This window comes from Phalaenopsis equestris, unplaced genomic scaffold (assembly GCF_001263595.1).
Source record: "Phalaenopsis equestris unplaced genomic scaffold, ASM126359v1 Scaffold000902, whole genome shotgun sequence".
In the NCBI taxonomy this organism is placed as follows: domain Eukaryota; kingdom Viridiplantae; phylum Streptophyta; class Magnoliopsida; order Asparagales; family Orchidaceae; genus Phalaenopsis; species Phalaenopsis equestris.
Window position 1 is genome coordinate 6,357 of NW_018165341.1, and position 24,976 is coordinate 31,332.

The 24,976-nt window shown below is 34.8% G+C and overlaps 1 protein-coding gene across 2 annotated transcripts; it reads left to right on the forward strand.

Annotated features, from left to right (window-relative positions):
• The first annotated feature begins 8,951 nt into the window (after nucleotides 1–8,951).
• LOC110032267 (pentatricopeptide repeat-containing protein At1g28690, mitochondrial) lies at nucleotides 8,952–12,189 on the forward strand. 2 transcript variants are annotated; one of them, XM_020735840.1, is made up of 2 exons: nucleotides 8,952–10,931; nucleotides 11,106–12,189. In XM_020735840.1, exon 1 carries the CDS (start codon nucleotides 9,122–9,124, stop codon nucleotides 10,643–10,645), a length of 1,524 nt encoding a protein of 507 aa, XP_020591499.1. In that variant the 5' UTR covers nucleotides 8,952–9,121; the 3' UTR covers nucleotides 10,646–10,931; nucleotides 11,106–12,189. The 2 variants fall into 2 exon arrangements, with proteins under 2 accessions (XP_020591499.1, XP_020591498.1); XM_020735839.1 differs by having other exon boundaries at nucleotides 11,111–12,189.
• Nucleotides 12,190–24,976: the final 12,787 nt, after the last annotated feature.

Consider the following 24,976-nt stretch of genomic DNA (forward strand, 5'->3'; position numbering starts at 1 on the left):
TTATCCAGTGTACATGTCACATAATCGTCGATCCCGCTGTCGGCGGCCTCGATGACGCCATCGACGCCCTTCTGAAGAATTTGTCCTGTAGCCTCGGGAAAATCTCGTCGTCGGCGGCCCCCGTGGTGGCGCCGTCGGCGCCCTAGTGTAATTCACCACATTTTGGTCTTTTTTGCTCCAAATTCGCTCATTTTTTGCATCTTTTTGCTCTATTGACCCTAATTCATCACTCCTGTAACAAAACAACAGAAATATCTTTCTTTAAAGTGCAATATTATTAAAAACAGCATAAAAAAGGTATGAAAATCTCAACCTATTTTTCTTTGGTCAAAATCTCCCAAACTTAAGAGCAACAGTTGTTGTGAGTTATATACTAATTGTCGTGGTATATATAGAAATAAAATAGGAGAGCAATCTTTATAAAAGCAAAAAATAGAACGAGAAAATTCACACCAGAAAACAGTACCACAACAGAATACACAAATTTATGTGGCTCCGTAAATTACCTTCGTCCACGGAGTTGCAGAGGATTTTACTACTTTTCCGTAAATTACCTACGTCCACGGAGTTGCAGAGGATTTTACTACTTGAGGAATTTACATCACTCGATCTTCTCGACTTACAAGAGAAATTTCTCACTTCGTTGCTCACTCTTCTTCTCTCTTCGTTCTTCTCTCTCTACACTGAGAAACACTGAAGAAAATTTTCATTGAGATACACTGAAGAAGATAAACTTACAAGAGAAATAAACTCAATTTCTCTTCTGACACAAGCCATCAAGAAAAAGCTAAGAGAGAACAATCTTCTTCTTCTTTCTTCTTTCTTCTTCCTTCTTCCTTATACCAAGCACACACACACTGTTTGCACTTCTCTTCCTTTATCCCGAAGAAACCGTCCTCTATCCCGAGGAAACCGAAGAAGAACACAAAAGGTTGTGTCGTAACTTAATCTGAAGGAGAACCGCTCCTTTTTAACGTGAAACCATGCGCGTGAGCGGTTGAGCGGGGTTCGCTTCGCTCCGCGAAAATAGGAACATCGGAGGCGGGAGCGGTTGGCGCGACTTTTCACGAAAGAAGAGCGAGGTCGCAACCTTTGGCAGGAGTCGTGTGCGGGATCGGGAGGCGGGACAGAATCGGGCTCCACACCAGAACCAATAAAAAGATATTAACATATGTCAAATAAATTGATTGGAGGATAAGCCTATAAATAGAGGATGGAAAAGAGGTCATGCTTAGATGATAAAGAATATAAGAAACATCAGATTCTAAAACTAATTCTTCTATAGTTATTTCCCTTAAAGCATAAAAAAACATGAATAAAACAGTACATCTTAATATTGATACCAAATATATAATTATCTTAAGGCAAAATAATGAAATAGAAAGTTTATAATTGATCATGGTGCAACTCTGAAAAAGCGAGGCTACATGTTTTCTTTCCATATGTCAATGACTTCGACCACCACATGATATGATGTCTTTATTGTTGCATTGTGTGATACGCAAAGTTGTAGTTTAGAGAAATAAGGATTATTATTATTATTATTATTATTATTATTATATTTAGTTTTGATCGAAATAATATTCTTAAAATTCTCACAATAAATAATGCGACAAATCCACTCATGTAGCTAAAAGAGTCATGTAGTTTTGATTTCCCCACTATGGTGTGGTTTTTGAAAACCTCTCTATAGCCTCTATCAATTCACAACTAATAAATTCATGTACATCTTTAGAAAAGAAATAGATGATTATTGGATATTTTATAATAATTGTGGGAGAAAAAAATGTTTGAACGAAGAAATTTTATAAATTTACTTAAAATTAATGAGATTCTACATTCCTTTTATATTTTTCATTTTTTCTTGCAATTGTACATAACTAAATTTAGCCAAAGGTTCCTTATTGTAATCAACTTCTTCTCGTTTGCTAGGCAACTTAGGGTCCGTTTGGGGTAGCTTATAAGTGCGGGGGGCGTTTTCAAAATTCCGTCGTACCGTTTGGTTCGCACGTTTCGCCAGCTTGCCCGAAACTGCATTTGGGTTTTTACACTAAACGCAGGCCGCGGGTCGATCCCCCGCGATTGGCCCGCTGGTCGCGTTTCAGGATAAGCAGCTTATTCTGAAACGCACAAGCTGCCCCAAACAGACCATTAATCGTTAGAGTGACTTCATTTGCGGTGAACCTTGGCTTATGTCCACCTAAATAGAAAGCATGATTCTCAACGTCCTAACATTCTAGAAGATGACTTTTAAGATGTACGTCTTAATGAAGTGGTGACACCCTTAGTAAGCAATCAATATGGAAATTCTTTAAAATTTATGTAACCTCCGTTGTAATGTGTTGGTTGAATTCATCACATACAACTCTAAATATAGAAGTCCTGCACCTAAAAGTAGGTCCCCTTTTGCTCATTTGCACAATTCTCTTTTTTGGCCATTCTCTTATCAAGTTGTCAGGGCTACATGATATTATCATATAGTCATTCTAGTGCCAAAATGTAAAGCATATTAAAGTCATATTCAAGAAAAAAATGGAGAAATATTTTTTGTGCTGAAGAAAAAAGACTTCTAAATTTCTCCAAAAGAATTATTAATAACAGGTACACGTGTTTTTAAATAAACTATAACAAATTTCGACAACACATTATGATAAAAAATTTAATCTCATGATAAACTATGAACTACAACATGGTTATACACAAGAAAAATATAAAGTACATGTCGGTCGTTAAGAGTTTTAGAAATTGTCGGCTGCCGGAATGGATATTCCGATGTCCGGTTTTAAAAGTTTGTTTAATTTAATATATATATATATATATATTAGAAAAAGTAATATTTCAATTTTTGAAAATATAAGACCGAACAATCTGATATCTGCAATAGTTTAAATGATTGAGCACAGAACCTTAAGCAGTATATCTACCTCGAATGATAGATATATTACTTGCTGGTGATGCTCGATTAAGTAAACAAAAGAATTTATGACAACCGTTTTAGTCTGCAAAAAATCATTTTTATGTTAACCAACAAATTCTCCTTATCTAATACAAAATCTAATATGAAGAATTATATAGGATTTATATTACTTGGGTTCTTTAAGCTCTCTATAGAGGCAAGCCCCTATAGTCAATTACATCTCAAATGACCGATGTCACTTAAGAAAACTCTCAATTTAGATCAGAAATTCGATTTAGATCAGAAATATTGTTCAAAATTTCAAAGGATAGGACTTTTCAAAAATCGGACCAGGAAGTGTCAAATGGGAGAGACTCAAATTTGGAACATTTATTATGGAATCCAAAGGAAGAAAAACTAATGGTTATCATAGATCCTAAGGAGAACCTTAATGACTTCCCAAGCTATCCTATAATTTGGCTTCAATTAAAAGAGAAAATTATTGAATGATTCATCCTGCCAATTTTATTAGTTAGGGCTTACGTTCGTGTGAGACGAGACGATCACACAAACACAAATAGCTTGGAAGTAGGAGGATTTATGTTGTATCGAACGACAACCTCAGAATCCTAAAACAAGTTAGGGCTTAGACTGCACGACATGATCATGCAAAGGCCTAAGGATTTATGTCGCACTAAATGGACAACCTCAAAGCCCTATGGCTTATTGTTTAGTTCTAAGAGAATTTGTTGTTGTAGATCGTCATGTTGTTGCAGATTGCTGTTATAGAAGGCTGCCCACAGAGTAAGCTCCAAGCTCTTCGGCAAAGTAGCAGTTTTAAAGTCTAAGGGTTCAAAAGTTTAAATGACAAGTTCAATTCAAAATAGGGGGGGGGTTAAAGTTAATTAAAGCAACACCAGTTAGGATCTCACGGTTCCCTCATTTTGGTATTATTATTTTCTTTTGAATTTACTTAGCTTAAATAAGTTGTTAAACTCATTTAAACCGAGAAGATCTCATTAGTAATTGTGGGTTACCTCATCCTAGTGACTCCCGTAAATTCAAAAGGACATATTATAAAGTTGTATTTCAAAGGATTTATGGTTACCTTTGCAAGAGTTTGATTTAATTTCGTAGCAATTTGGGGATTTTGGACAAAAGGGGTCAATTTGGTCAAATTGGGCTCAATTTAGTGGTTCAATTTGATTTTACGGACATTTGGAGTGATTTTGGAGATTTTATGAATTTTTAAAAATTTTGGGGTATGAAGGATATTTTGGTAATTTGGGAGATTTTGAGGGTATTTTGGGATTTTTAAAAAATTTGAGGTATTTTGGTCAATTTGAGTGATTTGGAATGGGTTGAAATGATTTTTGAAGAGATTTTGAGAATTTGGCTAATTTTGTGAATTTTTGGAAAATCTAGGGTTTAGGGACAATTTGATAATTTGGTGAAGTTTGGGACCAAGAAGGGTCAAAATTGGGAATTTGGTAAAATTGGGATTGATTGAGGGTTTTAATCATGAGGTCACCCTATTTGAGTCATGAGACCAAGGGAACTCCCATTATGGATCCTCCATGTGCTGGTCTTAGCTAAACCCTAACCTATGGCTAATGGTTTAGGGGACCATCCACATGATTTTATGATAGAGTAAGGGATCGAGCTAGACATGTTTGGGATAGGTTTTAGGTTGTGAGTGCAGGTGCAAGTGGGTGTGTGCAAGGCTAACCAAGACTACACCACCTAGGGCTAACCCTAAGGCCAAACAGTCTTATGAGGACTCCTCTTGAGCTCCCTCATATTGGTCCTGCCTACTAAGTGCTAAAGATTATAATTAACATGTGGAACTTCAAGATGAGCAAGTAAGAGTTTAGAATTTCTATTAGTGAAGGTGTCATCACTAGTCCTTTAGTAATAGTTAACAGAAAAGTCTTATGGCTAGATCCTAGACTTCTTTCGAAGAAAGACTAGACCTCAAAAAAAATTGAGGTCAACAGTACAATGATGTTGTAGTGAAGAAAATAATACATAAAATCATTAAACAACATATAATTAAAATTAAAATGGTTTTAAAATATATAATTAAAATGCCAAAGCTAATTATATGTTCATAGATGGAGTCTAGTGAGTAGAATTATATTGCATTAAAAAAGTATGAAAAAAATAGAGGTTCCACTGAAAAAACATAAAAAAAAATTCGAATAACTCAAAAAAGTAATTTATATCAGCTACGTGTAAATTTAAATAAAATATAACATGTTTGGGCAATACATTATGATAAAAAATTTAAAGCCGAGATAAGATGTAGCCTACAACTTGATTGTACTCAAGAAAAATATGAATTACAAGCATGCTGTAGTGAAGGAGATAATATTTAAAATCCCTAAGCAGCATATAATGAAGACTAAATAGGTTCAAAAATACACAATTAGAATGTCAAAGCAAAATTGTGTGGTCATAAACTATGTCCAATTACCAGAATAATGTTGTATTCAAGAAATTAATGGAGAAATAATGGTTGTAAGAAAGTAAAATGGCTTCCAAATTACTCAAAAATGCAATTAATGTTAAATGAATAATTTTCAAACCAATATATAGTAATTTTGGGAAACAAATAATGATAAATAATGTAAACCCAAGATAAATTGTGGACTACAACAGTGTTGCGCTCAAAGAAAATAAAAAATACAACCATATTGTAGTGAAGAAAATAGTATGTAAAATTCATAAACAACATATAACAAAGACTGCATTGGTGTTATATTCAAGAGAAAAATGAAGAAACAATGGTTTTATTGGAGGAAAAAACTTCAAAAATTCGTAAAAAAGTAATTAACATAAGATACAATTTTTTTAATATAAAACAATAAGTTTAGGCAACAAATTATGATAAAACAATTAAATCCAAGATAAATTATGGACTGCAGCATGGTGTACTCAAGGAAAAAAGAAGTACAATCATGTTGTAGTGAAGAAGATTGTATGTAAAATTGATCAATATCATATTATGAAGACTAATTAGGTTCTAAAATATAAAATTAAAATGTGTATTAGATTATATGTTCTTAGACTGAGTTTAGTGAGCAGAACAATATTCTATTAAGAAAATAGGAAGAAACAATGGTTGAATTGAAGAGAAGAAGGCTTCCAAATTATAGAAAAAATGATTAATATCACATAAATGTATTTTTAATATGAAACATTATGTTTGGGCAACACATTACGATCATAAATTTAAACCAAAAATAAATTGTGAACAACAACATAGTTGCTCTCAAGGAAAATAAGAAGCAAAACCATGTTTTAGTGAAGGAAATAGTATGTAGTTTCTAAATAGCATATAATGAAGACTAAATAAGTTCTAAAACAAAAAATTAGAATTTTAGCTCTAAATTATATAATCATAAACCGAGTCCAGTGAGCAAAACAACAATATGTTCAATAAAAAATGAAGAAATATTGACTATACTAAAGAAAAAGACTTCCAAATTACATAAAAATCAATTAATATCAGATACATATGTTCTTAACGCAAAATAATCAGTTTGAGCAACACATTGTGATCAGGAATTTATACCAAACATAATTTGTAAACTATAACATAATTGTATTCAAGAAAAATAAGATGTACAATCATGTTATTGTGAAGAAAATAATATGTAAAATTCTTAAACATCATTTAATGAGATTATATAAGTTCTAAAATATAAAATTGAAATGTCAGGGCTAAATTATATGTTCATAGACTGAGTTCAATGAGCAGAACAATGCTATATTCAAGAAAAAAAAGGAAGAAATAATGGTTTCACTAAGAAAAGGGCTTGCAAATTACACAAAAATCAATTAATATTAGCTACATGTATTTTTAACTCAAAATTTGGGCAACATGTTATGACGAGAAATTTAAAACAAAGATAAATTGTCGACTATAAAATGATTGTACTCAAGAAAAATAAGAAATATGTAACGCCGATTTATAGAGAAGAATATCATTTCGTGAAAATTATATTACTTTAAGAATCAATGTCGACTTACAAATGAAGATTTGTAGAGGTGAATGTTATTTTTTGTAAAAATATTACGTCCAGAATAAATATGGAGTTTCTATTGGAGATTTGTAGAAGACAATGTCTGTGACAATTCCAAAGCAAGCAGAACATCCAAACCTTAAAAATAGAATGCAAGTGACAGTGAGAAATACTAGCACTAGAAGCCAAAACTATAAAAATGGAATTTGAAACTTGCAATGAACATTTTAAAATAATTGTAAGGCCATAGGGCCATATTAATAAATGTATTACAACCACATGTCAAATTCAGATTGGAGTCATGATGGCTACATCTGAACTCTAGACGTAATAATTCTGGATGTAATATCTTCTACTCCTTAAGATATTAGACTTATTGTGAATATTAAAACATAATATATTTCTTCCTTAAGGAATTGATACAGTCTTCAAATAATATATATTTTTTTAATTATCCAAATGTTGATTTTACAAACCATTTTTATTAGATTTAAAATTTATAACTAAATAATAATAATAGTTTATATATTTACATAAATATCCTTTATTATACTTTTTTTTGTAATATTAGAGTATCCAAAATACATTAATTAGAATGTTGTTTTTTTCCTCATTTCTTTAACCCATTAACCTTAGTGTAGAGAGAAAGTAAGAAAAAAAGTGAAGCTTAGTGAGAAATTTCATTTTGAAAGTCATAGAGCTAATTTTATCAGTCGGGCTAGTTGTAAAAACTATCCGGCTCATGATGGTCTATGATTACTCTATTTCAAATTTTAATCTTATTATTTTCAAAGTTCAAGCATTTTATTTAGTTGAATTTCAAATAAACTCAAATCTAGGAAGAATTCTAAACTTCTCATTGCAAAAGTTTAAATGTGTGAGATAATATTTTGCAGTGGTTATAATAATATAGAAAAGTTAATCATTCATTGAGTATGTTATAATGTATATTATTTGATGTATTTTAGCAAGTACATTGAACATGATAAAATTTGCTATATAACAAGAAACATTTCCAAATGTTAATGTGGACGTTGCATGTAAACAACTATACTTTAAAATCTATAATTGTTGATTTGTATATATTAATTTATCACATAGATTTTACAGTTAGTGAAGTAAACTCCTATTTATAGATATTTGTAGTATATTTGTTGATATTCATATATGTTATTAATAATGATATTTTCATGCTTATATATCAAAAGTACATATAAAAAAAAATAGGAAAAATAAACAAGTGCATGTGATTGGATGATTGTATTTTATGTGGATCAAGAAGAGTTATAAAATTATTCATTTGTGTGTTTGATACATCTAAACAAATGTAAATAAATAAAGTTATAAGTGAAAACCAAGATATCAAATCCTAGATGTTATGAGGTTAAACTTAAATAAGGTATATATAACACCCTTAATCTATAGCTTATTTTAGAGGAAGAACAAAATGATAATAAATAAAATATTTTTACTATGTGTGTAAACAAGCCGAGCTTAAGTGAACCCAGGCTCGACTCGTATTTCGCTCATTAAAAAATATCACTATTCTTGTTCGGCTTGTTTATATATCGAGCTCAAAAAATTTATTCATGTTTTGCTCGTTCGGCTGTTTGTGAATAATGAGCCGGTTTGACAGTCCTAGTCATGCACTTGTAGGATGTTAAGGATAAATGCGAGAATTAAATCTTATTATTTATATTAAATTATTCATTTACATAAAATTTATTATATTTCATCCTATTTTTTAATTGATAATATTATATATATACTATATATATATATATATAATTTTTTCGAGCCAGAAAGAGTCGAACACGAATGAACAAATCTTTGTTGGTGTTCGGCTTGCTTATTTTATATATCAAGTGCAAAATAATTGTTTGTATTTGACTTATTTGTATAGAGAATGAATCAAATATAAACTACTTAAGGAGCCGGATATGAACTCTTCATCAACAGCAGTATTTTCATTTTTTACCACAAGCTCAATGGAGTTTGACTTCTATCTTTCAAACAACATTGTCAAGTTAAATTAGCGAGGAAATGTAATTCCTGTTATCTTAAATGGCATCTTTCTTACGAGACCAAGCATATCCAAATTAGCCAGGAAGCCGTCTAAACCTGCAACTCCATTGTTTCTTCGGAAGCGCTGTTTTGCTGCTCTTTTCGGGTCCAAAACCTGAACCGCAATGCAAGCATGTCGCTGACGCCGTGTTTCTTCTTTGTCCGTCGACAAAGCTCGGCCTACATGGCCGCCGCTCTTCAGAGCATTATCGATTCCAGCTCTCCGTCCCGAGGACAACCCATCCATGCCTACATCATTAAATACGGGCTCCCTCCCAACACTAGCGTCTCCATCAAGCTTCTCATTCTTCACTTGAGATGCGGTTCCTTGAATAATGCTCGCAAAGTGTTCGATGATATGACGAAGCCGACGCTCTCGGCCTTCAACTACTTAATTTCTGGGTATTTGAGAGCTGGAATTACTGGGGAGTGCCTGAAACTTGCTAGAAAACTGGCATTTTCCGGAGAGAAGCTTGACGGTTTCACATTATCTATGGTTCTGAGACTGTCCGCATCTATTGTTTCATTTAATCTTGCAAAACAGACTCATGCCCAGATTATTAAATCTGAATTTGGGTACGATGACTTCCTCTTTGCAGCTTTGATTGATTCCTATGTGAAGAACGGGATGATTAGGTATGCTAGAAGCACCTTTCTTGCATTGCCAAATAGGAGTCTCGTTTGTTCCACTGCATTGATCGTAGGCTACATGAGCCAGAATTCTTTCAGAGATGCTGAAGAGTTGTTTCGATGCCTAGTCAATAAGGATGATGTTGTCTATAATGCTATGATTGAAGGTTACAGCAAAATCGTGGAAACAGCTTCGAAATCGTTTGAAGTTTATAAGGAAATGAGATTTGAAGACTATAAGCTGACGATTTCTACTTTTGTAAGTGTGATTGGAGCTTGCTCACTCTTATCGGCGGTTGAGGTTGGGCAGCAGTTACATTGCCAAATCATCAAGAGCTGCATATACTGTCATGTCAAAGCTGGGAGTGCGCTCATAGACATGTATAGCAAGTGTGGAGCGGTGGAGGATGCTAGGAAGATCTTTGACAACATGTCGGAGAAGAACGTCTTCTCCTGGACTTCGATGATTGATGGCTATGGAAAGAATGGAATATCAGATAAGGCTATTAAGCTTTTTAACGAGATGAGGACTTGTTCATATGTGAAGCCCAATCATGCTACTTTTCTTAGTGCTCTATCAGCTTGCGGGCATGCAGGGTTGGTGTCAGATGGCAAGGAGATATTTGAGAGGATGGAGAAGGATCATGGTTTGAAACCCAGAATGGAGCATTATGCTTGCATGGTAGATCTATTGGGGAGAGCTGACCGTCTTCTTGAAGCTCATGATTTCATCAAAAGAATTCCTGAGAAACCAAATTCTGATGTTTGGGGTGCCTTGCTTGGGGCAAGCAGGGTTCATGGTCATGTGGCCATGGCAGATATCGCTGCTGTGGAGCTATTCAAGTTATGCAGAAGCGAGAGGCCAGGGGCTTATATTGCTTTGTCTAATACGTTTGCTGCAGCTGGGAGATGGGATGGCGTTTGTAGAGTAAGGGAGCTGATGAAGGAGAGAATGGTCTCTAAAAATGCCGGATATAGTTGGGTTGACTCAGAAGAAGTTTTGCATAGCTTCCGCTCTAGCCAGTGAAATGGAAAATCCAGTTGATGGGCAAAGCTGGATTTGGCAAAATGCCTACTCAGCAAGTATAGCACATCCCCTTGTTTGGTACTGAGATAATTCAAAACGTGTGGTTACCAAAGGTCAATATCTTATCATCAACCAGATCCATCTATTTGTGTTCAATCCATCTTTTCCCTCATGATGAGAAGTGTTCAAGATCAAATTGTGACAATTGTGGAGAAGAAACTAGAAAATTTTTCTTCCAATTGGAATGGAAATGACAGCTTTTCCTACTGCTGCAGTCCCTTCTCAAGTAATTATCAGTTTTGTTGAAGTTCATTTTTTTCTCAAGCACAAGTGCTGCATCTATTTTCAACTTAAAGGGCCATATTTTCTTTCTCCATCTGTTTTAATATATGTTTTAATTATGCTTTAGCTTAACTTAGTTTAGAGTTTATATGAATTTGAGGTTCCTATATGTTGTTAGTGCAGGGAGGAAATAGCTCCACTTCACAGCTTTATTTGGTGAATGAAGTTTTGATACTCCATTTTCTTTTTTCGCCAAACTCGTATTAGATCCCATGGGGGACAGCGGAAACAGCCCAACATGTGACAGTGATCGCAGCTAGGAAACATGGAGGGAATCTCATGGGGTCTCAGTTTTGAAATTGGGTGGATTAAAAACTGAAGTTCAACTCTTCATTTGGCGTGAACTTCATGCTATTGGGAGCGGTTGGACCACTCAACCAGCAACTACATCGGCTGCTCTGGTACACACTCTTGGGATGGATGAGAACAGCATGGTTAATTGAGTTTGAAGATTGATATTCCGCAATTTAATGTTCACCCACAGATCGAAGGCTACCTTGATTGGGAACATTTAGTAGAGTTCCATTGGATAAAAAAGTTAGGTATGGTGCATGGAAATTGAAGGGTTGCGCAAAGGCATGCTGGCAATAGCCAGTCCAATCTATCAGGAGAGAAGGCCAGCAACCTGTCAGGAACTGGGCTAAAATGAAGCAACTTATGTTCGGGCATTTTTTGTCGTCTGATGATGAGAACTTATTATATGTCCAGCACTAGCATTGCAGATAAGGGTCATGAATATTTAGTGCATATACTGAGGAGCTTTATCTCTTGAACATTCATAATGATCTCAATGAATCGAACCATCAGATCGTAGCTCTCGCCGTATTGGAGGACTCAAAGAGTCAATACAGAATAAGTTGGAGATGAATGCCCATTTTAATACAATATACTTCCATAATCTTCTTTCAAATTAGAATCAATCTAAACTTCAATCACAGATTTACAATAAGTCAATATGCCCTAAGTTAATTGTGGGAGAGCAAAATAAGAAGGAAATTATTCTCCATAATTTTAATAATCTCCCATTTCAAGATATATCTGTGGATGTACATGTTTAGTGGTCTATATTTGTGCTTCTATCTGCATGACCCTTCAATATTTTTATTTGTGGAGGTTAGCTAAGGCTTTGTTAATCCTCATCTTTTCTACAAGTGCTATCTTTGTAACATAGGTAGTTAATTCTCCAATAATTTTTACAAGTTGCAGGGCATCATCTTCCAATGTCTATGTAGTAGGACTTGAGTTTTTTGTGTTTTGTTAAAATGTTTTTTCTTAATGATTTGTGTTTTGGTTATCATAAAAGAGTCCGCTTAGATTTGATTCAATGTATCCTCCAATTTTAAGTCTGTTTTTTTAAAGATCATGGAATAGTTAAGTATACCATCAAGATAGTGCAATACATTGCCATATGCGATTTATAAAGCTTTCAATCCAATCCTTCAAAGAAGTGTTATTTTAAGTGTGGAAAATTGATGCAACATTGACATATAAAATTATGAAAGGTAGTTAATATTGAAAGGAAATTCTAAATTTGAATAGATGGCATCCTCTTTAAGGCCATGCCGGGGCTCAATTTTAATATAACCATTGTAGTTCTATTTTCATGGTTGCATTTTTATTTTCAAGAATATTGCCATATGCGATTGGGCTAAGCACAGGTGATGTCATTTTCTTTTCATGTAAAGGTATGGACCGTGAAAAATTATTAAACATGTATGAAGAATATTGAAGTGATGCTTTTATCTCAGGCAATTGATTAATGTACACGTGTGAAATAAGAAGTGGCGTTTCCAACTCCAATTGTTTCTTGCCTTAGAGCATGAATTTGCCAAAGATCATCCCCCTTTGGACTCATGAAGCTATTGGCCACTCCTTGCTGTCTCTCCTTGTATTCCTTGTGGAATGAATATTGTAAATCAAGGCTATATTGAACCAAAATTTAAAATGTTTATTTTATTTTGTAATTTATTCTGTTGGCTTGTACCTTAATTTTTTTTTTTATTTTGTAATTTATTCTGTTGGCTTGTACCTTGACATTGGCTTGGTGATGTTATCCACCCAATTATTTTTTGTGAGAGCTGATTTTTTATCCTTTTTAAACCTTTTTTTTCTGTTATTCTCCTCTTCTATTCCCTTCACCCGGAAGCATCATGCTTTGGAAATACCATAGAGTATTATAATTGTTTTATTTTGTTTAATTGATCTCTCGATTAGAATGATTAGGTGGATGAGTGTTTCTACACTTAGAGACAAAATGAGAAATGAATATATCCGTGATAGGGTTGGTGTAGCTCTAATGGCGGGCAAAATTAGAGAGAGTCGTCTTAGATGGTTTGGTCACATTAAGCGTCGAACATCTGATGATCCGATTAGGAGAGTAAATGTTTTAGATTCGACTTATGTTAAGAAATCCAGAAGCAAACCTAAGAAGGCTTGGGTTTATTATATAAAATTGATCTTAATTTATTAGAACTAAATGAAAATATGACACTGAATAGGACGCGATGGAGAAAAATGATTCTTGTAGCCGACCCCACGTAGTGGGATAAGGCTTTGTGTTGTTGTTGTTGTTGTTGTTGTTGTTGATGATGATGTCTCAATGAGGATAAGTAAATGTCAAAAAGTAACTTTTCCATTTTGAGAAGAATAACAACATCAAGTTGCACAATGACTTGGCTTCATTCTAAGATTAGAAAAGAGGTAACCAAGATTCAACTTTGATTATCATATTAGGAATATGGTGATTCAATCTTCTAATTAAATTAATCTTGCTGCTTAAGTGAGGGGTGCATCAATCATTGAAGACACCCATATGTCCTCTAGGCCAATATAACATTACTGACCACAAAATGCCCATAATTTGTAACAGTCAAACCAACTTTCTGCGTTGTATCAAAGCTGAAATGACATAACCACGGTCACCCTAGGCATTTAGAATGATGATCAGTTTTAGATCAAGGTTTGAAGTAAAAATTGAGAATTGGTTGGATCCGATTTATGTCTCAATTTTTAGCTCAAACCTAGGTCTAATACAGCTATCAATTAATCATATGTAATACTAATCTCAAAGCAAATCCATTGATTTTCATGTCTATTCTAATATAATTTGTACATAATTTTTTTTTCATTTATTTTAGGAAAATTCACACCATACCAATCAATTCTTATGTATTTACATATCTAACAGTTCAACTTCAATTTTTATACATATCACCTTGCATATACATGAAAATGTGTATTTCACTTATTAAAAGTTAAAATGGTCGTGTTTTTTATGTGCTATGAAGGATTCGGATGTCATAAATGTAGAAAGTAAAGTTTGGGTGTTAGATATTTAAATACATAAGAATTGGTTGGTTCGTATGTAAATGCCGAGTTATTTTAGCATAGAACATACATGCAAATATGTTTTAAAGTAGTAAAGTGATTCAGTAGGTAGATAATGCAAATATGTTTTATAGAGAACATTTCAAAAAAAATTTCTCAAGCACAATTTATAATGTGGATCATTAAAAATATATATTTACAAAATGGGCAGTGTCACTGATAAAAAGATTCAACTTTTTTTTTTTTTTTTTTTTGATGAAGCATGAACATCGATGTACTTTAGAAATAGATGCTTTAATAAATAATTAAGATTTATCTATACTCAATCATTAACAAATGTATGATTTAGTGGAATGTGATGGTGAGACTAACCAAATGATATGAAAAGTAAATCGGCTCGAGTACACCATGAGCTCAGATCATATATTTAAAGCATAAGATTCTCATTTTTAGGTCGCTGCCATTGTTGGACTATCACCGCTCAGTTGCCAAATTTGTTTGCTCGCTGCTACTAAACCCCCATCCTCTCATTATTGCCACTATCAAACCGCCATGCTACCATATCGTCGTCATCAGCAAACAACCATTTCTCGGTCGTAGCCATCGTTGTCGAACAACCATCTCCTGGTCACTGCCATTGCTAGACCACAGTCGTTATTGAACTACCACTACAATTTTCGGACTATTGTTACCCAATAGCCACCATTATTGGACCACAATCATTATTGAATAGCTGCCACCCGGCGGCCATGATCGCCTAGCTGTTATCCTAGCTCAACTACCATCTCCCAACCGCCGCTAGATCATCATCATATTCTCTACCAGTGCCAGATCACCATTGTACGATTGCCTTCACCATCTTTTAGTCGTCATAATCATTGGCAGATTGCAACTATCGTTGATGGATCCTCGTCAACTACCCTGAGATCTCTATCACTCGACTCCCAACATTGGTCCTTCACTATCCTTTGCTTCTACTTCTCCAATATATTCTATTTTTATTTCTCCTCTAATTACAATCAGACCCCCATTAGGGGTATAAATGACCCAAGTAGATTCATGAGTTGCCTCGAGATCGATTTGTTAAGTGGCTCGTGAATTGAGCACGGCGAGCTAACAATCCAAGCTCAAACTAGGCCTGACTCAACATGGTAGTTCGTGAGCCGATCCATTTAAAAATAAATTAATATAAAATTTACTCAAAATATATTAAATTTTAAAACTTTGACTTTAAATTATTAGAAAATATTTAAAAACTTGATATTTAATATTTTATAATAAGTGTCTTATTATGATTTATCTCTTAATTGTTCATTCTATTTGTCATTTTATTATAACAATAGTTTAAATTAATAAGATTTTCTTTGTTTTATAGTGAACAAGTCAGCTCGAACTCAAATTTAAACTCGAACTTGATTAATTAATCAAGCTCAAGCTAAGGTTAGCTCGAGCTCAACTCAACTCACTTATACGCCTAATCCTCATTATTGTAATATTGTCTTCTCTTACTCATTAGGGGTGTAAAATTATTTCAACTGGACTAGCCCAACTAATTTTTCCCCCAAAATCTTTGCTCGACTCTTATACGTTTATTTCATATGTATGTGTGTGAAATATTCATGCAATGTTAAGACAATAAACATCTATACTCGATCAAAGTGAATTTCTCCGCACCCAACAATAATTTATTCCTTTAATTTCAGTTAGATGAGCATGATATACATTTAATAAATGAGTATAATCAATAAACAAGAGTATATTATTCTTACTTATATTGACAAAATAGATTATAATATCGAATAATTTCTTAGAAATTATCTATTCTGATGATACATGTACATTTGCACAAAATGAACAAGTAAATCATTTTCTTATGCACAGCTTGATCCAAAAAATTCATTACCAGTCTTTTAATGGAGAGTTTAATAGGTTTAGCGTTTTGATTATGAATGATAATCGACATTTATGGTGAGTTTAATAGGTGAAGAATTGTGATTATGAAAGATAATAGGCTAATTATTTTATTCGCAGCTTAATGCACTGCTAATGACTACGAAAAAAAAACATATGCAAATTATTTGATTTATTAATTAATCGTAATAAATTAGAAAAATTGCTATTGCGAGTTCATGCAAGAGAAAATGAGTACAACTTAATAAATTTGTTAAGAGCTCAAAGAGTATAAAAATAAATAGTGATAAATCAAGAAACTAACTTTTATTGTGTTTAGGTCTCTTGGAGATGTAGGATTGGGATCACGTTGTAGGGTCTCATATTAATTCAATTATTATTACTGGCTCTTTTTTTTTTTTAAGTTTTTTGGATAGTCATTGGAGATTGTTAAAACGCCACGTTTTTTGGATAGTCATTGGAGATTGTTAAAACGCCAAGAAAAAAATAAATAAATACAAATAGAAGCACATGCTCTTTTTTTTATTTTATTTAACTTAGGATTTATATTTAATGTGTGGGAAGATCTACGGCGATAAAGTAATAAATTAGCATATATGCATAGTAGCAGAACTAATACATGCACACAAAAAGTGCCACGAGTAGAAGCCACAATTTTCACGTCGAAAACTCTGGAAAGGAAAAACTCTTGGGGCCTAGTCGAAGTAATCCCACCATGTACTTACGAGTACAACTTCTCCTGAGTTAGGGAATGTCGAATTGCAAAGTTTATGTACAACAACATTTCAACAAAATTAGTTGTAATGGGTCATAAAGGTTGTAGTTGATTGCTATGAAGATAGTAATCGTAAATATGTTGTAGACTGTGGTTGTAGTGCCAACTTGTCATAGAGGTTGTAGTTGAATGTCGTTGCAGTAGTTGAACATGCAGGCTGTAAATGATTGCTTTAAAAGTGTGCGCTTTCCACAGAGGTCATAGTAGGAAGCGGTAGGAGCTATGGACCAACTAAGTTGTAGTTGGTTATGTTGGTCATAGTGGTGAGCCGCAATAACGGTTGTAGGTCATAGAGGCTGAGCCGCAATAGCATCTATAGGACAAATTTAGGGGTTGCATGAGCTGTGAGTCACGTAGGTTGTAGTTGGTCATGTAGGTCATAACGTTGGGCCACAATAACCTCTATAGGCCACAGATGCGGGAGTTTGCTACAGCATGCCCTATGGATCATGTAGGTTGTAGTTAATCATGTAAGTCGTAGTGCTAACCTACGATAACATCCATAGGCTCCAAAGGCTAGAGTCGGGAGCTGCAATAGCATCTGTAAGCCACAAAGGCTGGAATTGAGAGCTGTATGAGCTTTTTACCACATAAGCCATAACTAGTCACATGGGTCGTCATGAGAAGTTGTAATAACGTTTGTAGGTCATAGAAGCTAAAGTTGGGAGTTACATGAGCTGTGAGCTAGGTAGGCCAGAGTTGGTTACATAGGCTGTAGCAGGGAGCTATAATAAAATATGTAGGTCATAAAAGTAGGACTTGGTAGCTACATGAGTTATAAGCCAAACAGGTCATAGCAAGGAGCCACACAAAATCTACATGCCTGGAGTTAGAAGCTAAGAAATGCATGAGATATGTGCCACATAGGTCGTAGTTGGTCACATTAGCTCTAATGGTGAGTTATAACAACGTTTCTTAGCCATGTTGAGGCCAATGTTGGATGTTGCATGAGCTGTGAGCAACATAGGCTATATTTGGTCACATAGGCAATAGTGGTGAGATGCGAAAAGAAGTTCAAGAGTCCATAAAAGTCATTATATATGGGGTGTGATATTACACTGTCTTCAGGGTATGTTGCTACACTAACTTTGGGGTGCGTTGTTGCACCGTATGTGGGGCGCGTCATTACACCATATTCAAGGCATGTAGTTATACCATATTATAGGAGAATTATTACACCATTTTTTAAGGCATGTTGTTGCATTGTATTTTTGGTGCATTATTACACCACATTCATAATGATGCACTACTTTATAGGGTGCTTCATTACTTTGTGATATTGATTGTTACTCTACATAATGCTTTGTTACTCTATAACATATGTGGTAACTCCTAAGAGGCTTCATTGCAATTAGCAAAGGGAGACTGACAATGGTTGATGGCTACAAATAAGAAAAGGTTGATGGTGGTCGGCGACTATAGGCGAGGGATGCATTTGTTGGATTTGAGCCCAAAACTATAGTATAATTTGACTCCTCCCAGTCTAGCTCTTCTATTTCTAGAGTCTATGAAAAGCCTACCCAACAAAATAAGAAAGAAATTTGGACTACTCCATCAGATGACTCGAAGAGATTCCTTCAATTAAATGATATTTTCTGGATGTTTTGATACCTTAATGATGTCAAAATTGAGTGATCTTAGGCTTGTTGGATCATCTCATCGAGAAGATCAATTTGACTACATGGTTGTCATATTTGGAATTCATTAGGCCTTCTAATTAGCTGCTCAAAATTTACAAAAGTGGATTAACAGCCTAATTCAGGCTTTTTTTAACTCAGCTTGGGCTAATTTTGGTGTCAGTAGGTCTATCCCATCGAGCCAGACAGTTTAGCTATAAGTTCTGTTAAAATCAGATCTCTAGATGATTTTTAAATAGAGTTTGAACGTTCCTTGCCCAAAAAACACTCCCAAATTTTCAGACAATATCATTTGTTTGTCTGAAAATTATGTGAACTAAACAAATAATCTTAAAAATTTAGACTTTTTTTACAACAGTGGTGGATGGCGGTAGTGGATAACGACAACATAATTTGGTGCATAATGGACGATAGTAGCCATTGGCAGGCAGTTGTGGCGGCGGTAGAGATAATGAGGATAGTGCGAGTAAGTCCCATCCCAAGCATCAAACATCAGACTAGGATTGATGAGCTGATGTATTAGTCCGACATTTGGACAATAAAAACAAGTGCGTGCCATAGTTGGGTCTGGGTCCAAGTCTCTGGCTTCATGGAGCGGGTCACAATGACTACGAAGTCTCTGGCTTCATGGAGCGGGTCACAATGACTAATGCAGATATGATGGCAGAGCCGCCCTTACGATCAATAGGGCTTGAATCAGATGAAAAACAGTGTGGGCCTCAGATGTACGGGAGAAGAAATTGTCTGAAGGATGACATATCTTGTTGTAAGATGAGATCGCAGGTCATGATCCATGGTGCAATCTCGTAGATCATCTTGGGTGCAATTAATTCACGTAAATTTGGTCAGATTGGTGGCTGAGTGGGTTTGTGCCAGATTTTGATATTTTTCATGAATTTTTGAGATTTTTGAATTCATTTTAAGCTAATAAATAGGCTAAAAAGTGGAGAAAAAATTGGAGTCGTCCAAAATGTTTATGCTTGTTGCCAATACTTTTGTGAGGACTCACCCTGCACATAACCCCTAGACTAGGGTTGTGCTCCTTTTTTTTTGGACCTCACTAGGTCAAGCTCAGGTCCTCAACCCTTGGTTGAGTTGGTTTAGGGTTTTGACCTGATGATAGACCCAAATTGACCCCCATAGGCAAGACCTGTCCTAGGTCACCCAAATAAACCCTAAACCTTAGGACACTTACTATATTCCCTAAGGGCCACATTGACCATGAAATTCACTTTGGGAGAAGGGTTAACCAAAATTGATCCTTAGCCTCACTAAAGGACTCCCCAACCCCAATAAACCCTTAAAATCACTTTAAACCTTATCACACCCTTTTATACCCAAAACTTGGTGACACCATGATTGGTCAAAACTAATTGGGCATAGCTCAATTTTATCAAACCTTGATCAACTGGCCTATTCAATTGAACCCCACCTAACACGTTCATGACATCACACCATGTGGAGAGTCCAATTTACACCGATCAACATCTCATAATTCACAAGATTAATAAATAAATTAATTAATTGAGTGGATTATTAATTTCTCTTTGGGCCTAAAATATTTAGCTAAACCCAACCCAATTAGATTAAGCCCAATAATCCTAAAATCCAACCCAAGCACATGACTCATTCTTCATGGGTCACCCATGACACAAATAAACCCGCCTTGAAATATGGGTGACACAACAAGACAAACCAAGCAAGTGCAAGCACTGGCGGACAAATTTGGCACCACTCACCAAGGGAGAGGCCACATGGAACCTTGGTCATGGTTCCTTTGACACTTGGGGAGCCAAACCAAGCCTTGGGGTGGCCAAGACCAAACCAAATCTGGTCTTCGCTACCCACAAAAAGGTCTCCTAATCAAGCTAAGCTCCCTCCCTTTCCTCCCTCTCCACCATTGGTGCCACCATGGCCAAATTATGGAAAATTAACAAAGCTATTTCCCCATTTTCAAAAGCCACCTAAAATCCTCTAGAAATTCCTTGAGGAGTCGCCTGACCTTCCCCATGCCATGCCAAGCTCCCCGCACCCTTCCCATGGCTATATAAGGAGGGAATCTGAGCACTATGCATACATATTAAGCCGCAATTACACAGTTATTTAGTTTCCTAATAAAAAACATGACTCAGTTTCTTTAAGCGGCTAGTGTGCAAAATGGATATCTTATAAAATTTAAAATTTGATTTATATTTCACACACTAGGGGTTTTACGCAAGTGCACATGTATTTTCAAGTAATATAGGTTTTTTTTAAAACCCAAAGTATCAATCCCATAGAGAAGCCAGGTAAAAAATTATTTAGGCTAATTCTAGTCTACTACTATGAAGTCTAAATTTGGAAGATGGAAATTCTTATTCCTTAATACTAGTCCTAAATACAAATATAAATCTAAAGATAACTTAACTAGATAAATTAATTTGGTGAATTTTGAGATGTAAAAACTATCTTTCTTTTGTGATGAACTAGATAAGGTGTAAGAATGAAATGCTTAGAATTTAATGTAGCATGCGACAATAGGAACTCTTCCAATTACAAAAAGAATATTGGTTAACTTATAGTTAAGTTGCACCTTAAAGTGCTCATTGTGCCCTCTCTTTAGGACTAATCGATCCTTAAGTTCCAAACTCTAGATCAAATTGGTAAGAATCTATCACGGCACCCTAGAAACACCAATTTACACCAATTAACAAATATTTCCCTAAAATTGCATTGCCACCTAAACTGCTCCATCACAACTAACCAAACAATGTGAGTGCACTCTAGTTGTGAAGTCATCGCTCTTCTGAGTCTTAATTTTAACTTACAATAAATTTTAAGCATTGGCTAGTACGGTATGTCAATGAAGCAACGAAGGTATTACTCATCAAGTAGAAATTAAATTTATTCTATCATAAATTAAAATTTTCCACTTATGCTACTACTTCATAACAAGAGGAAAGAGTAAAGAAAATTACTCACAAAGCATAGACAAAACACAATAGAAAACTTCATTTAAATAAATCGACTAGATAAGTGTTTGCAATAATTATAAGATATTGAAGAACACAATACTTAGTTTTTTTTCCTCTGAAAGAAAGATGAAAATCCTCTAACAAAGTCTCCTGCAGATCTATGCAATGCCAATATAATTTCTTTCAAATATCTCTCAAAATCAACTTTCCAATCTCTATAGAAAAGGAAAAAAATATGCATTTCCTACTCTTATCTATGACCATTAAGCATTCCAGAAGATTCCATGGGTTTGAAATGAGAAGGGGCGCCTTTTCAAGTGCCAAAATCCTTCTAATAACTCCTTGGGGCATCTACAACCCGTCTGCAACCATTTTTGGTGCTTAAGCGCCATAAAGTGGCACCATGGCACCATCTTTTCTATTTTCTGGGCGAGGACTGGCATCTAGGCGCCACTTTCTGGTGCCTAGGTGCCACCCTACTGGCAGCCTCTCATTTGCTCCTATTTTGTTCCATTTCGCCCCTGTTTAGCTCTGATTCTATTCAAGTGTTATACATTGCTCCATTTGACTCAAAATTGCATCATTTTTGCTCCATTTTCTTCAAAACTCCATCGCTTGTACCTGAAACCAAAAATATGTAAAATACTTTCCATTAATGTGCAATATCATTAAAAAAGATCATAAAATATATATAAAAAGTTACACATTTTTAGGCGTGTTAGACATTCCGAAAGAATTGAGATTAGGATAGATTTTTTAGATGGTGAGTAGTACTCTACATCACCATACACTCCCACCTTGTTAATAGAGAATGCTTGAAGATCCCTAGTGATGGAGAACTCTTCCTCTTCATGCATTATTGTTAGTTTTTTAGGGTTCTATCAATTGAACGTCTTGCATTATTGTGAATTTTAATGAATTTATACCGATCAGAAGTCTTCAATAGTTGTCAGTTTTGGGTTTATACTGATCGAACTTTTTGCATCATTGTTAGTTTTGCTACTCAATTCCAAGTTCACTTTATATTTGCTAGGCTTTGATGCACGTGAACTCCTAGAGTTTTCTAAGTGTTGTTTTATCCTAGGATTACACAAATAGTTAGTCAAATCATGTTTTCAATATTTTGTGCAAAAGTATAAGTGTTTTGAAAAAAAATACCTTTATTATTTTTTACTCATGACAATGTAAAATTTTTTTTGAAGGGAAACATTTCTTGATGTCGTCTCCGCTCTATTGTCAAGAGAATCCATTCCTTGTTTTGGTCTTTAATTTGTATGCTTCGGGGGTAACTCGTTGGTTGTTGATGTATGAGTCATTCTAATTCTAGTCTACCGTGTCAATCACCTGATGATGCACAATTGGGCAAACCCTTCTTTAGCACACGGACCCCAAAGGTGAAGGTCTTCCCATAAATGTGCTTGTGATAGTAGCAAGTCATTTTCCTTCTACATCTTCAATCCATTTGGAGAAGTAGTCAACCACTACTAGTAGAAATTTGCATTTGCCTTTAGACAAAGAAAAGGGTTCAAGGATCTCAAGTCCTTAGATGAAGAAAGACCACAAGCTAGTTGATGTGGTGGTGGTGCATACTTTTGCTTGCATCTTTTATAGAATTTTTTGGCTTCTTTCATAAGTGTTGGCTAGAAGTAGCCTTCTTTCTATAATTTGTGAGTCAAATTTTTTCTTCCAAGATGGCTTTCACACTATTTGTATTTATCAGAGGAACTCTTCCATTTCATTCTCCCTTGAGAATTTTAAGTATAGTAAGGAAATTGAGTTTTAAATTATTTACCTTCAATCAAGACGTGTTGCGCGAATTTGAATTTGAATCCTCATGGGCTGGTCGCCTCTTCTAAAATTTTTCTAGTTTCCAGATAATGGATGTAGGGATCCATCCAACTTTTCAAACCTCCAGACTTCAACTCGATCGCCTCTTGTTCTTCATTGGTTAGTCAGAAAAGTCTTTGGGGTTCCCCTCTCATAAGTGGATGCACTTTGATAGATCGACTACTTGATTTTCCTCTTGAGCAATATGCTCAACTTGAAGCTTGCAAACTTCCTTATCTCTAGTTTAAAATTACTTAGTATTTAGCCATCATGTCATCCCTGACTTTGAACTCTCCTTTTACATGGTTCATGATTAGTTGTGAATCAGACTTCACAAAGAGATAATGGGTTTCCATCTCATAAGTAAAGCGTATCCTGATGACTAGAGCCTTATACTTTGCCTAATTGTTTGTGAGTTCAAACAACTTCAATCAAGTGATACATGTGTTCTTTGGTCATCTTGGTTAGAGTGAGACTGAGTATCACCCTGGTCTGACTTGAATCTTCATTGATGTGCATCACACATGTTTGTCTGTTAATAGCTACTTCTTTACCCTACTCGCCTTGCTCAGAAAAATTTATCAAGAAGTTTAATATATCTCTATCTCTTATGCTTTGATTGTAGTATGGGTCATTTAGGAGATGTCACTCATTGAGTTTTATTTCCCAATTGAGGAATCAAATAGAATGTTTTGGCTTAGTGCGAATAGACTTGAGAGGGTAGTTGGTGATGACCCAAACTAGATGAGTTTAAGAATATGGTTGGAGCAAGCAAGAGGAAACAACAAGAGTAAAATTCAGCTTCTCTATGAGATAACTGGCCTTATTGCCTTAGAGGACCCTATTAGTATATTAGATCAGGAATTGCTTTCTTAGCTCCTGTCAGACTAAAAGCGAGCTGATGGATTTATGTCCAACTCCAAAGTATAGAGAGCTCCTCTTTTATCTTTGGATTCTTGAGAAGTGGCAGTAACACTAAAGAATAATTCTGTTTATTGTATACTTGCTCGCATTCACCTAACCACTTCAATTTTTTTTGCTTTCCTTAGAGTTTTGAAGAACGATACACATTTTTGTCAAAATTAGATATGAACCGACTCATACCTATGATCCAAAACGATTAGTTTTTATACTTCTTTGGTACTCCAAGGGGAAGGCATGTCCAACAATGTTGTACTTTTTTTTTGGATTGGCCTTTATTCCCTTTAAGTTAAAATTCAGCCAAGAAATTTTCTTGTTGATGCCCTGAAGGTGCATTTGAGCGGATTTAGCCTCATGTTATATTTTATAAGGGTTTTGAATGTTTATTTTTGGATCATTTTTGTATTGTTAAACTATTTTAATTTTAACTTATCATCATCCACTTACACTTCAATATTTTTACCCTTTTTTTAGAGAACGTTACATTCATGAGTCATTTGTAAGTAGCCCCAGCATTCTTAAGCCTAAAGAGCATTACATTATAACAAAATACTCATTCACTGGTTATGAAAGACATCTTTTCTACATCAACTGGGTGCATCTTTATCTAGTGATGTCTAGATAACTATGCTCTCAA